At 56.5% G+C, this 14,907-nt stretch overlaps 1 protein-coding gene across 2 annotated transcripts in view; it reads right to left on the bottom strand.

Moving 5' to 3' along the window:
* GDPD5 (glycerophosphodiester phosphodiesterase domain containing 5) overlaps positions 1–14,907 on the bottom strand; it is an 86,982-nt gene that overhangs the window by 18,268 nt on the left and 53,807 nt on the right. For both annotated transcript variants that reach the window (XM_047072340.1, XM_047072341.1), the window contains 3 exons: positions 8,376–8,479; positions 5,200–5,293; positions 4,489–4,548 (listed from right to left, as the gene is read on the bottom strand). In XM_047072340.1, the coding sequence (XP_046928296.1) occupies positions 4,489–4,548; positions 5,200–5,293; positions 8,376–8,479 (258 nt within the window). The remainder of the gene's footprint in view (positions 1–4,488; positions 4,549–5,199; positions 5,294–8,375; positions 8,480–14,907) is intronic.

Raw genomic sequence — 14,907 nt, 5'->3', positions numbered from 1 at the left:
CGTGCAGCGAGCCTCGCCTGCATGCTGGCGTCCAGGAGGAGCTGGAAGCCAGCCTGGCAGAGGGGGCAGCAGGTCGGCCTCCTGGGGGCGGCTGGAATCTGGGTTCTACGATCCAAATGGCAGGTGACGGGCCAGGGCTCGGTGCTGCACGAGCCACACCCTTCAGTCAGATCCCAGCCCCTCGGCCTAATGGGAGAGGCTAACCTCCAGAAGCATGTTTCCTGGGCGGTGCAATGGGGGGCATGAGTGCCCACCAGCCAGGGGTTTGGGGACGAGGGAGAGAGAGCAATGGCGTGCTAAGCACAGGGTTGGTACCCAAATAGTAAAGGCTTACCAAATGTTAGTGGTGTGATTTGAAAACGTGGGCATAATATCCAATGACCAAGATGATTACCAGGAGTGACTGAAACACTGTGGAAAGTGTCTGACACACAGAGTAAGCGCCCACTAAAGGATGGCTACGGCCATCGGCTATCGTGATGAGCGGGCCCGGCGTGGATGTGCCTTCCTACATACGCTGCAGCTGGAGGGGGAGAGGCTAGATGGCTGGGAAGAACTGGGGAGCCTGGGCCGGTCGTTTGGAGGGAGTCTGAATTCATGGGGAGCGCTGATGAAGGGAACGTGGTCAGATGGTACACAGGCACCAATGGGGCTGGGGGGGGGGGGGCAGACGCACAGGCCCTGCCCCAGCTCAGTCAGTACTGCCGCATGACTGTGGCGCCCAGTCCTCTTCCCTGGGCCTCAGGTTGGGTCACTGGCAGACACATCCTCCACGCAGGCCCTGGGCTGGGGACTGCCGCCACTCTGGCAGGGGAGTCAGGCAAGGTCGCAGACGGGGGCCGTGGGGTGTGATCAGTGCCGGGACTGGTGGGGGGCACCCTGGGGAGGTGGGGGCTGTGGTGAGAGCCCCTCACAGCAGTGGTATCTGGATGGATTCTGGCGTTGTGGGTGGGTGGGGCAGGAAGGGGACATCTCGGGGAAACAACCTCCTGTTTACTGGAAAGCCCCACACTTCTCATCTTCTGGGCCTCTGGACTTGTCTCCTGTTTCTGGGAAACAGGACCTTTGGGAGGACTAGGGTGGATGGGGAAGGTCCCCAAGTAGACACCCAGATCTGCTCACGCTACCCTGCCTGTCCCAAGTGCCCCCCGCCCCCCGCATTGTCCTGGGCCCCTCTGTTCTGCAGCCCACCCTTACCCATGACCCTAGGGAACCAGAGACTCTCAAAATAAAGATCATGATTAAAACATAATCTAAAATTATAGTTCTTAAAGCAGTATTATATAGGCATGAGACCAGAGAGGTAAGTGAAAGTAAATAAAAACAACAACAACAACAACCAGGAACAGATCTAAATACATTAAAAAAAAAAAAAAAACAACTAGTCTACTATAAAAGTGGCATCTCAAATTAGAGGGGGAGAATGGATTACTGAACAGAGAGTAGGGACCTGGGAAGCCATCTAAAAAAGAACAAAGATCACACTATCCTCCCAAATAAACTTCCAAAAAGATAAAAAAAAAATTAGGAACCCAGAAACCTATAATCACCAAATGATACCAACAGAGACATTTTTTTATCATCTTGGAGTGGGAAAGACTTTTCTTTCTTTCTTTCTTTTTTTTTTTTTTTTTAAGTTTATTTAATTTTGAGAGGGCAGGGGAGAGAGAGAGACAGAGGGAGATGGGCAGACAGAGGAGAGAGAGAGAGAGAGACAGAGAATCTCAAGCAGTTTCTGCACTGTGAGTGCAGAGTCCGATGCAGGGCTCTCAGAGAGAAAGAGATCTCAGAGATCTCACAGAGAGAGAGAGAGAGAGATCATGACCCGAACTGAAATCAAGAGTCAGACGCTTAACCGACTGAGCCACCCAGCTGTCCCTAGGGAAAGACTTTCCTAAGTCGGACACAAAATCCAGGAGACATAAAAGAGATGACAGATTCACATCCGGAAAAATAAAAAAATTCCTCTGGCAAAAACACAAGCCCAATCGAAAGATGAATTAGGAAGAATCGTCTGCAGTTCACTGGCCAAAGGGCTAATTTTATGAATCTAGAAAGAGCTCCTACAAATTACTATGCAAAAAGCACATCCCACAGCAAAAAGGGCAAAAGAGACGAAGAGCCAGTTTATGAAAAAGGAAACGCAAATGACTCAAGCTTGGGGAAGATGCTGAGTCTAAGTCATCACAAGGGAAATGCAGATTAAAGCTACACCGAGGCTCATCCTCACCCATCACGTTGGCCAAAGTCAAGAAATCTGTGAACACTTGATGGCGAGCGTGCTCTCTAAGCACAGAGGCATGGGTTGGTGGGCCGTGGCAAGGAGGCAGTTTGGCAGGAGCTAGTGAAAGTGTGTGCTCTTTACCTCGCACCTCCCCGCCCGGGTCGCTGCCGCATTGTGCCGCGTGCACTGGGACATCGGGCGGGCCCACCAGCCTCGGGAACCAGGGATGAGACAGCGGGGCAGGAGCAAGGGATGGACGCGATGGGAATGCTCTCAATGCACTGAAGGGCAAAGAGCTCCAATTTTGTCAGGGCGCAGAGGTAGCAGGCCGGTACTTGTGTTCAGAGAAGAAGGAAACGAAGAAACCAGATGTGTATTTGCAGGTACTTAAAAGATCGCTGGAAGGATAGGAGGGAGATTAACATTGCCTACTTTTTAGTACCTTTTTAATTTTGAACCACGTCCATATAGTAGATGGTCAAAAATTGGTTAAAACAAAAAAGAATAAGGATTCTTTAGAGTCCTAGAAACAGAATAGTAGAACTCTAGCCCCTACTTGAATACTCCTGGCCCCAGGGAACTCCCTCGCTCCAGATGCCGTGGCTCCAGCTATGGATCAGCTCTGCCTGGAAAGACCTTCCTCGTGCTGAGACCCCAGAGAGGAGAGGAAGGCAGGACTGGCACCCAGGAGCTGGCACTGGTGCAGATGACGGGCTCGGATCCTCGCAGCCCCGGGTACTGGTCTGCAACCCCGGCTGGCTGAGTGCCTCCGGAGGCCTCTCCACTAGGATCAAGCAAGTGTGACCTGGCCTGCTGAGAACCAGGCACGAGCCCAAGGAGGTAACCACGGTGGGTGCCAGCCCCACCCGGGGTGCCAGCTGGTGCAGCTCTTTCAAGTCGGCTGCCCAGCAGAGAGAAGAAAGTGCTTCAAGAGGGGACTTCAGAAGCCCAGAGGACACCTCAGGATACAGTGACAAGCAGGAGGAAGCAGGGAGGGCTGCTGGCTGGTCTTCACTCTTCTCAGACTTCAGTCCCCGGGATCTGACTCCCCCAGCACCTGACCTCGGAGGCCCCCGGATGCCCACTGGCACCTGCCACTCCACACAGCCCAGCTGGATATGCCCTGTCCCCCTTCTAGCAGGAAGTGAGCCCCTGCCCCTGTCACTCCTCACCCATCTCGTGGGCTCATGGTTACTTCTGGACATTTCTGTCCCTTCCTAAACGGCATGCTCACTCCGAGCCAGGCTCTGGGGAGAAAGAGGTGCCCAGCCTCCCGCCAAGGCCCAGGCATCCCAGGAAGGAGGGGCTCTCCTGATTGGCTTTGTACCACCCCATGCCCACTGGGGCCTCAAGAAGGGGCAAGCGTGGGCCACCTACATTCAGCACCATGCATGCAATAAATGCTCAGAGCGCTGAGGCTCAGAATGTGTGGAGCCTCCCCACTTTGGGCCCAGCCCTGAGTGGGGCACTGGGGACACAGAGATGGGCAAAGCCGATCTGGCCTGCAAGGAGCTCCCAGACTGGGGTGGGCCAGGGTGGGGGAGCGAGGCAGAAATGGACAGCACAGAGGCTCAGGACTATGGCAAGGGAGCCTGCCAGGGCTGGGGGAATCTGAGCAGCCTGTAGGTGGGGGAAGCAAACTAAGGAAGGAGTCCAAAGGAGAGAGAAAGGGAGGGCAAGAGGGAAGAGGGAGAGGAGAGGAGAGGTAGCCACGCTGGCAGGGCCTGGGATGTCTCCTGCAGCAGAAGCCGAGGGTGGCTGTCCCAAGCCAGCAGTTGGGAGGTGTTAGCAGGACCCAAGTCATACAGGGCTGTAGTGGGGGAGCTGGGATCGCCCCGGGAGCAAGGGGGAGAGCGGTGGGAAGGGCTTTGAGTTGGGAATAACATCACCAGGTTTACAATGAGCTCACCGATGAAGAGGAGAGGGGGCCAGGGCCGTGACCTGCGCTGGGCAAGCAGCAGCTACAGAGCTAGATTCTTATTAAGTGGGAGACCCTGGGCAAGTTCTCTAACCTCTTCGTACCTCAGTTTGCCCAACTGCAAAATGGGAAGATATTAGTACCTACCGCACAGGGCTACCGGTGAGGGTTAAATGAGTTAATATAGGCTAGACGATGAGAACAGTGCCAGGTGTATGGTGAGCACTCCCTTAGCCACTGGAATGGCTGTCGTCATGATGCAGAGGAAGGATGGCGTGTCCGAGCTCTTCCTCCGGGGCTGCGGCCTCCCTGCCCCTCCCCCACCCCCCAGGGAGGCAGCCCTTACCTTGTGCAGCCAGTGTAGGTTCATCTGCTGCCCCACGGCGATGTGACATAGTGCCAGGACCTGAAGAGGGGGCCCACGAGGTGACGGTCGGGCACCGTGTGTGACCCAAAGGTTTCTGCTAGCTCCCTAGACACCCTTCTGCCCACTGCTGCTCTGGACCTTGGTCAGAGCAGTCAACAAACCCTCCCCGTAGGCGATGGGAGTGCCCAGCCCGGCCTAAGCCTGGCCTCCTCCCCAGTTATTCTAGGCCGCTAGGCTCCTCCTCCTCTACAGTTTCTCCCTCCACAGGTCACTGGGCGCTTGGGCTGCCCAGTTAATGTTTTGAGAGTTCAGGGCCCCAGGATTCTGAAGCAGACTTGAGCCTAGTCCCCAGGGAGCTCCCAGTCTAGCATGGGGATCGACCTGAGTCTGAGGGAGTAGAGAATTGGTAGCAAGAACCAAGGCAGAAGTTTCTGGAAGAGACAGTCTGCGGTGGACCCTAACAGCAAGATGGCCCCCGTCACTGGGTCAGGAGGAAAACATTCCAGGATGGGGCAAAAGATGACCTCCCACCTTGGAGGAAGCCGAGCCCCAGAGGGGCAGCAGGCTAGGAGGACCCGGGAAAAGCCAGCTTCCCTTTTTAGGCCAGGGTGGTCCTCCATCGGCCCATGTAAGCCAAGTCTCCCACCCCCTGGGAGCAGGGCCACCTGCCCTCTGAGACGCCCCACGTACCAGGAGGCCCGCGATGTAGGTGAAGGCAGCAGCTGTGGTCATGAGGATGGGCACAGACCAGTCACTCCAGTAGCCCATGCGGTTGTAGAGGTACCTGCCGGGAGGAGAAGGGGTCAGACCTGCACCAGGGAACCAGGAGGTTCCATTGGGACAGCGGGCTGTCAGCTCTCACACAGCCAGGCTCAGTGACCAGGCCTTGGACCAGTCAGTAATGATGTCACAGTTCCTGTGCTCACCGGTCAGGCCTATCCAGGGCTCACAGGGGACACCCGGGCATGCCAAGAAGCATAAAGAAAACAATTCCCCTTAATTCTACTGCCCAGAAGTAACCATTGCCGAGACTTTGCAGACTTTTCTTCTGCTGGGTTTCCCTGCCAGGCTTATATATTTGTAAAGCACAAAGCCAGGACCCTGCTACGTCTAGCATATGCTCAGTTTGGGCTTTGGAGGGAGGTACACTGGGTTCAAATCCCCACTCTGCCTCTCACTGGCTTGCAGGACCCTGTGGAGGTGACAGGCTTCCCCGATTCTAAGATGCCATTGATTGTGACATGCGTCTCAATTTCGATGCTAGAGTGTGAAAATTTGGGGCCTTAGGGTTGATACGACATAATACCTGACTTATCTTAGCCTTAGTTTTCTCATCTACAGGATGGAGATAACAAAGTGCCCTTCACAGGGTTTCCTGAGGATGAAGTGAGGCAAGGCACGTGATAAGTAATCAATTCTCTTCTTGTTATTAACACAAGAATTTACTGAGGTCAGTAAAAATCCTGAAGAAATTTGATTTTTTCACAGCCCTGTGGTCTGTTGAATTAATGTACCATACGTAGCCAACTTCCTACTGATGAAAACAGTTTCTAATTATTCACTCTTATAAATTAACATAAAAAAGAAAATTGTGCACATAGCTTTCTGTATTATTATTTTCTTAGGATAGACTCCTACAAATAGAATTATAGGGCCAAAGGGAATGGACTTTTTAAGGCTCCTGATAGATACTGCTTAGTTGCTCTCCAGAAAGACTGAGCCATCCACATCCTCCCTGTACAACTGAGGAAACTGAGGCTCAGAGAAGGCAGCAATTTACTCAAGGTGGTCAGAGACTCTGAGCCGGCACCAGGCAGTTTCAGGCCTACTGCCAGCTCGGGCATGGGCAGGGGTGATGGGAAGGGACACTAGGACACTATGGGGCACCCTGGCCCTCATCTTCAGATTGCAGGGAGAAATCTACTGCTTAGAAGATCACTGAATGCACCCTCCTACAGGTGGAGAAACTGAGGCCCAAAGAAGGGCGGGACTCGCTTCTTAGGAACTGGTCCTGAAAGATGTTTTAGTTCCACTCGTCTCCCACTTTTGGCAGGGAGCCCTCCTGGACAGCAACAGCCCACGTGGCCCCTCCCTGGGTGGGCCAGCCCTGACCACCTGCTTCTCGCTCACAACCCCTCGCTGCGTGAACTATCCCCAGAGGCTGTCGGGACTAGGAGGGCGGGGCCGGGGTCTCCTGAACCCCAGCACTGACTCCAAGAAACCGAGGTGACAGTGACAGGCTGATGGAGCTACAGGCCTTCAGGCCATCCCTAAGTCGCAGGCAGGCCTTCCCCCTGCAGACTCCCCAGCAGGGTAGGCACCCGTCCTCTGCGTGAGCTGCCCAGTGACAGGACGCTCAGTCTCTGGGCAGACTGAGGTAGTTCTTGGACAGCGTGATACAGTCAGCCATGCTCAAGTCCCTGTCCTACATCTGCCTGCACCTCGCTGTGTGACTGTGAAAAGTCTGCTTAACCTCTCTGAACTGCAGTCTCCTCAGACTGTCCTCAATATATGTTTTGGCACTAAGTGGTTTTGTGGTTGTGGGTGAGTCCTGCCCTCTCTGGGCCTTAGTTTCCCCATCTGTACACGATGCGGGGGGACCTGAGGATCTCCCAGGCAGCAGACCTTCAGCAGAAGTGTCCAATGACTGCAGTAGAGGGCCAGCAGGGAATGTTCCCATTTACGCACAACAGTGCCGGCGCTTTGGATACCTGTGAGGATGAATAATTGATTTATGGCATTTAATAAAGGCCAGAGGGCACCTCTGGGACTCAAGCTCATCTTGCTGGGCTGTAGGGGGACAGCAGCACATCCTTTATTGTGCTCATTAATAACAGAGGCACAGCCTTGTGCCATGCAGAGGGGAGTGGACGCCCAGACTCCATTAACGGAGTCTTAGGCTCATCCCAGAATCCTAGAACCACAGCCCGTCAGAAGCCCAGAGTCCTAGAAATCCCCAATTCTAACATCATGGCCACCTTCCAGCTGGAGATCCGGCCTCCTGGGAAGCAGCCCTGAGGGTGACATGGAGCTCTAAGCCCTCCCATGGCCATCATCTCGTTTCATCCTCAGAAAGACCTGATGAGATTGGAATTATCCCATTTTACAGGAGAGGAAACCGAGCCTGAGAGGCTCACCTTAGTGTGCTCATGGTCACACTGAACTGAGCTGAACTCCTAACCAGAAGGAAAAGACAGTACTGGATGGGGAATGAGGAGGCCTGGCTTCCAAGCCCCAACTCTGCTCCTAAGCGGCTATGTGATCTTGGGCCTCAGTTTCCACACTTGTCAATGGAGGAGTCTCCAATAGAACCCAGGGAACTTACCCCGATCCCATGCCTTTCACTGTCTGGCAAAGGCAGGCAACGGAGGCGGGTGAAGAAGAAACAGGTACCCTTGCGTACCCAGGTCCCAGCCTCACACAGCCCTGCCCTTGGACCCGAGGCTGGTGCCCATAAAGGACCCTGAACTGTCCCAGAACCATAGCATCTGCCGGCGCTGCCCAAAGTCCTGCTCAGGGATTGAGGAGGCCTGTGGTCTGGGGTCACCTCCTCTGCTGAGGCCCTGGTCTTTCTGGGCCTTGGGGTTCTTGCCTACAAAGAGGTTCAGGGGCCCCGGACCCTGGCTGAGCCCTGCCCATCTTATGTTCCGGTTTTCCATGAGAGCAGCACCAGGAAGGAGTTCCCTGTTCCTCCCGGCTGGTCTCAGCTCCTGCCCAGCCTTTGTTCTTTCCAGAGGACCCTGCTCCCCAAAAGCCACACGGAGAGCCCTGAGGGCCAGCCTGGGAGAGAGGCTCCAACCCAAGCCCCGCAGTTCCAGCCCGGGGCCCAGGCCCCTATGTCCCCTGCTTACCCCACACCCACTCACCAGTTGAATTCATCGTAGTCATTGTGGACTTCCCACCAGAAGTAGAGCCAGGTGAGTGTGAGGCCAAAGGTGAAGGTGAGGAGCAGGAACCAGAGGCGTTCCCACTGGAAGAACAGAGCGGGGAAAGGGGTCAGGTGAGGTCAGGGGCTGGATCCTGGGGCCACCTCCCATCTAGAATGTTCTTCCTGCTCTCACTTTATAGCCAAACCTGCCAGGCAGGGATTACTGGCCTCTTCATACTGGTGGGGACCTGAGGCTCAGAGGGGGAAGCGACCCACCCAACACCACAGAGCTCAAAGTCACAAAATGGTAGGGAGCTAGGAGCGGGGTCAGGGATCCACCCCCTTGGGCTGAGGCCTTTCCAGTGTGCACCGTTCTCCCCATACTGGCGATGGCTCCCAGGAGCAAAGGCCGTGTCTGCCCTAAGCCTTTTTACCGGCATGGTCATCTGCAGTCTGTGAGGCCACATCGCTTACCTCCTTCCCTTCTCGCACACACCTACAGTGTAGGTATTCTTTCCCACACCTGCCCCATGCTACTGATAAATACACTGAGGCCCGGAGAGGTGAAGCGACTTGTCCTAGTCACACAGCAAGTGAGTGGAGCATTAAAGACCAGTGTCCCAGTCTCTGGCCTCGAAGTGTAGCCTTCTGCCACCCGTACCAGGCACCGGCCCCTCGGGGCTGGGCCACGTAGCCCCTCTGTCTCCTGCAGGGAGGGGGGTGGGGGCCCCCGACACTGCTGCTTCCAGAGAGGTCCGCAGGCACTTCCGGCTGGGCCCTCAGGTTTATCCCTGCTTTCGTCTGTCGCCTTATCTCAGAAGCACAGCAAGCTGGGAACATCCTGCTCTCTGGGAAACCGCTGAGATCATCAGAACGAACAAACGGCGTTTGAGGGGAAGTCAGCATAGAAGAGAACAAAGACCACCCCCACCTTGAGGGGTTGCAGGGCTTGGGCAGCCTGGGTATCTCTTGCCTGACCGTTGCCCAGAAGGCTTGCGGGCTCCCTGCAGCTCCCTTAGGCTTATTTGATCCTTCCAGCCCAGAGTCATGGCTCAAACCTCAGCGTAGCCTCTTGATGGCTCCTCACTGCGTAGCCAAGCAGGGGAGCCCCTCTGGGGGTGTTCTCTCCACCTCTCTGCCTTCATCCCCTTCCCCAACCAATTCCCTCACCCCGGAAGAGCCATCCCTCCTGGTTTATTTGTCTCACATTCCCATTCACCTTTCAAGTCAGCTCAAATGTCACCTCCTCTGTGAAGTCTTCCTGGACTTCACCTCTGCCGCCCAGCCCACGCTGCTGCCACAGCCTCAGTGCCCCCGACTTTAAACTCACGCCCTGTGCACCGTGATCGGCTCACGTGACTGTGTCTCGCAAGCGACTGCAGGTTCTGCAAGGACACTCCCTTAGCATTTATGACTGCAGGCAGGGACGCCAAGTACAAGAGGAGAGAAAGTTCACTCACTGCCCGGGACACCTCCATCCTGTGCCATCAAGAAGACACCACAGTGGAGCAGCTATGCACACAGTGTCTGGAGCTTACAAGCCATTTAGCCTCAGGCATCACAAGCTGACATAACCCTTCTGTGCCTCAGTGTATTCCCGTGCGACGTGAGGACAATACTAGTACTTCCACCACGGGGTTGACGTGAGCATTAAATGAGATAATACAAGCCAAGTGCTCGGAGCCAGGGCTGGCAAGCAGTCCGTGCTCTAGTAGCAGGGCTTCAGGCATGCTCTGCCACGCCCAGCACGCAGGACAGGCCCTCAAACCCTGATGAAGGTCCACACTGAGCACCCACTGGGCTAGCACCTGACTAGCCCTGGGCAGGAGGGTCTGAGCTTGGGTGACAGTGAAAGCAGCCTCCTCCGCTCGCTGTCATGTACAGAGCCAGGCAGCCTTGCTTAGCCCCGCTTTGTACATAAGCAGAGAGGCGGAGGTGAAACCATCTTTCCAGCAGCTGGCGGTGGGTGGTTTCTTAGAGACCGGACCACCCGTGTCTGTCCCACCTGGACAGAGAATGGCACGAGCCCCAGCCCTGGGCCCATGAGGTGCAGCCTTGCTCAGGAATGGAGAAACCCCAGATAGGAGCAGGGTGAGCCATGTGCCTTTCTGGAGCACTGGAACCCAAGAATGGCTGGGACTGTCTGGGGGAGCAGAGAAGGGCTGTAGCTCAGCCTCGGGGCTGAGGGCTGGGGGGGTGCCCCATCTGAGCCAGCAACCCCAGCCCGGCTGGCCTAGCATCGCCCGGGTCTCGGCTTTCTCCGAGTCCCTCTTGCTGCCTCCAATTCTCATTTGCTCACAAGTAAGAATTCATTCGCCCCTACTTCCTGCAGAGCATAGCTGGCTGCTTCCAGGCCAGCTTAAACATAGGTCCTCGAAGCCTGATCCTTCTCCGGTCATGTCATGCCCCAGCCTGAGAATATCACTGGCTTCAGCCCTCACCTCTGCCCTCACACAGGCACTTTACAGGCCACGCTCTGAACTGTCCACAGACCCTCAACAGGCTTCTTCAAGCCCTGTACCTCTGCACAAGCCATACCCTCCACTTAGAAGGCAACCCCTCTCTGGTTCACGGGGCGGCCCTCCTCCTCCCTGAGGCCTTCCCTGTCCCATCAGGTCAATCTCCTGTCCACAGAGCTTCCATAGCCCTGACCCCATGTCTGTTCCAGCATAGACCTGCAGTTCGAGAATTGTCTTTGTATGTCAGTTACCTTTGTTATACGGTAAGCACCTTCGAGATCTAGGTGATCTTCCTATTCCCCGGCGTGGGGTGGGAACTTAAGAAGAATTTGATAATGATAGATGAGAAAAGACCCTTTCTCTTACTCTGCCACGAAGATGCCCACCCAGGAGACATTTCACTGGGGGCTTACCATCCCGCCCCCGCAGAGGGGCCCGTGGTCTTCTGCGGCCCCCCGGCTGGCAGCAGTGAATGGCCATCTGTTCACAGAGATCCCTCCACTTCGGCAGGGGCAAGCTGCTGCACCTCTGGCCACTAGACAGGGTTCTGAGAGGGGCCTGGGTGAGGGGTAGGCCTCAGCCTATGATGGGTCCTGTCCCAGGCAAGCAGCCTAGAATTCAATAGCTGGTGGGACCAGGGGGCTAGCTGTAGGGACAGTGGCAGGTTAGAAAAGCTGCTACACGTGCTGGGGGATGTCCTACGGTGAGTTATGATGCATAACCGAGGGGCAATTCTGACAGGTTTGCTGGGAATACCACAGGCGTTGGGGGACCCACAGCAGACGGGCCCTGTGCACTAAGGGCCACTGTCCCTACTTGACCAGATCCTGAGGGTGGGGCAGGAAAGACTGGGTGAGAATGAGGGGCTCCCCTGCCCCAGCCCTGGACACCAGATAAGATTAGAGCCGGCAGGTGGATGAGACACTGAGGGCACAGCAGATATGGGGGCAAGGCCGTGGCATTAAGGAATGAGGAACCCCACTATCAGAACTGGCACGAGCTGGGGTCGGGGACCACCTGGAGATGAAAATCCTGGGAGCTAGAAGCTGGTGGCCCCATGGCCACAGGGAGCCTGTAGGGATGAAGAGACCCGACCCCAGCAGGGAAGCAGCAGGTCACTGTGAGAACAATCAGAGGAAAAACCTGGATGGCGGGGGCTGGAAGAAAGGGGAGGGGCAGGCCAGGAACTGGCAGAGGAAGTGGCTCCATCAACAAAGAGGCTGCAAATGGCATTAAGGGTCCTTGTCAGGGCCACTACAGGAGAAAGGCCTGGGCCTGCTCCCAGGCGGTGCGGGCGCTGAGGTCACTGCCAGCTGGGAGGGACGGTGGACCCACCAGCCCTCCATCACCCCTCAGTCCGCCCAGGGCCTGGGACTCTCTCTTTGTGGGGTTTTATCTCCATCCGAGAGCAAATGAGGAAAACCCCCAAGCCTCAGAGAAGGGCCAGCACATTCAGCTGAGTGAGCTGTGGACCTCATCACTAAGAAGTGGCACTCACGTCATGGTTACCATCAGTACACATATTTGCCATGATTGTTTTCCAGTACATGCTGGGCATGAGTCCTGGAGAAGGGGAGACTTTTGCTCATTTGCACAAAGGCTCAGTATGGATGAGTAGAGGGGAGTCAGAGGTTGAGGGACATACCCGAGGTCACCAAGTGGGGGATGACAGATGTGGGATTGAACTCGGTATCCTGACAGAGGCCCCCATGAGAGCCAGCCCTGCGCAGTTCTCCCCAAAACCCGCCCTTGCCGTCTGGGACCCAGGATGGTAGTCCCAGGCCCAGCCTGGCCCCCTGCGATTCTCGCTCCTCTCTCTCGGGGCTCTACCCCAGGCCAAACCTCCTTCTCCTTCAGGAAACACCCGCATCCCTCCAGGCCTTGAAGACCTCCTTTCCCTGAGTACTTCTGCACAGAGTCGTGGTGCCCGCCAATTTGACCCTCAATCACATTCTGAAATGTGGAGATGAAAATAACCTGGGCTCAGGAGGCAGATGGACCGGCCTCTGCCTCTTGGGCAAGTTAACTCCTCTGAGCCTCAGTTTCCTCGCCTGTAAGACAGGGAGAATAACCCCCTACCTTGGAGGATTGCTATTAAATGAGGTGATATATATCAAGTGGCATACAGTAGGCACATAATAAGGGACGGTTCCCTGGGCTGTGGACTCCTTCAGGGCAGGGATGGCTGAGATACGTCCGCGTACCCTGGGCTCACATCCTGCAGAGCGCAAGGTGATGCTCAGACATGGTGTGAAGGCGTGAACCTGACTGTGACGCGGGGAGGCTTCAGGTCCCCAGTGGACGGGGCCATCATCCAACCCAGACATATCCTCTGGCTGAGGGACCAGGAGAAGGAGCTCCTCTGATACCCAGCCTCCTTCCGTTCAGAGCCTTGTAGCCACCTGAGCGGGACAAGGGTCAGGGAGCTCCTGAGCTGGCTGGGCAGCAGCAGGCACAGGGAGAGGCTGAGAGCAGCTGGGGAGAGGGGCACAGGCCCGGCCGCGAGCTGCGGGGGCCGCTCCATCCCTGTGCCGGGAGCTGGGGGTGATGGAGAGGCGGGGAGACCCAGCCCCAGAGGCCAGGGCATTCAGCCCCGCACCCCCTGCCTCATCTCCTCCCGTTCTTGTCCCCACCCTCCAGAAGACGGGTCCCTCCATCCCGCGCCAGGCGACACTGTGCCAATTTCCCAGACGCCACCGCTCCTCCTCACCGCCTCCTGATGATCGTGGAGTCGTCTCCGGTCCCTCTTCGTCTCCGTCCCGCCCACCCCAGAGCCTTCTGCATTCAGAGAAAAACGTGCTGAAAGAGCTTATGAGCAGCGGGGGCTCGCACAGTCGCCAAGCCTGGCTGCCGCACAAAGCCAGCCCTCCACAGGAAACGCCCGCACAGGCCCGGCTGTGACAGCGTGTTGTACCACTCGCCTGGGGGCCCGGCCCACCCCACACCTCCACCCCAGGCCAGGGTGCACGCAGACACCGCTTCCCCTCCTGGGTACCCTGCCCTGGACCCCCAAACGGACCCCGGAGCCTGAATTCCGCATAGGCAGCAGGAGCCATCCGTCCTTGACACGGCCACAGACTTCAGATTCACAGGATGGCGGGGACAGCACTGTTTCGCCAGACTCCTGTTCCCCGCCAGTCCCTGCCTCTGCAGCCCCCAGGGGAAGAGCCCACCCTGCTTCGGCTCCTTAGCTGCAGGGACGGCTCCTTAGCTGCAGGGACGGGCGCTCTCCCTCTGGTGCTGCCTGCCTCTTCCTTCTAAGACAGCAGCCGGATAGAGGCAGGCTGCCTTTGGGAGCCCAGCAACACTGGCTTTGAACCCAAGACTGGCCGCCTCCTACTAAATGGGTGACCTTGGGGGAGACATTTATTTATCTTCTCGGGCACCAGCTTCCTGCTCTGTAAAATGGGGCCAGCAGGTCGGCATGCTGCAGAGACCAGCAGGACCTACAGTGAGTCCCTCCGTCCCTCCCTCAGGCGCCACTGACATCCTCGGCCGCCACCCTGAAGCTGGTTCTCGGATTCTACACACAACAAGTCCAGTAAAAGGGCAAGAAATTCTGGGGGTCACGGGACCAGGGCACTGCGGGGGGTGTAAACAAGAGTTGGATCTTAATTCTCAGCCCTCCTCCCCAGTAGCCGCATGCCATGGGCCGCTCAGGACCAAGCCTCAGCTTCCTCCTCCATTCACGGGGGTGACATCACCTCTACCTCACGGGAGGGCTGCCAGATATAGATGTAAGCTGTAAGTCGCCAAATCCACGATGGTTCCTATAATTATCGTTTCGCATCTGACAGCCCTTTAATTATGCGAAGACAGTGATCAAGACGTTCCCCCCGCCCCCTGCCCTACACCCAATTTCTTCCGGCTGCTGAGGACAGCCAGCAGCTCACCTGCTCCCAGCCCAGGGTGGGTGTCACCGTTGGTGGGACGCAGAGGGCAGGCCAGCTCTGGAGGCTGCTGTCCTAGGAGCTGGCACAGATGAAGGAAGGAGACCCTGGCATAGCACCTGTCCCATGCCCCCTCCCAGCCCCGCATCGCTGGCTGTGGAGGACAGAGCCCTGCGTGGGC

The sequence above is a fragment of the Lynx rufus genome, unplaced genomic scaffold (genome assembly GCF_022079265.1).
Source record: "Lynx rufus isolate CCGP_SWC_20201006 ecotype Redwood Valley unplaced genomic scaffold, mLynRuf1.p SCAF_9, whole genome shotgun sequence".
In the NCBI taxonomy this organism is placed as follows: domain Eukaryota; kingdom Metazoa; phylum Chordata; class Mammalia; order Carnivora; family Felidae; genus Lynx; species Lynx rufus.
Note: the sequence above shows the minus strand (reverse complement) of the source record. Positions and strands in the feature narration are given on the sequence as shown.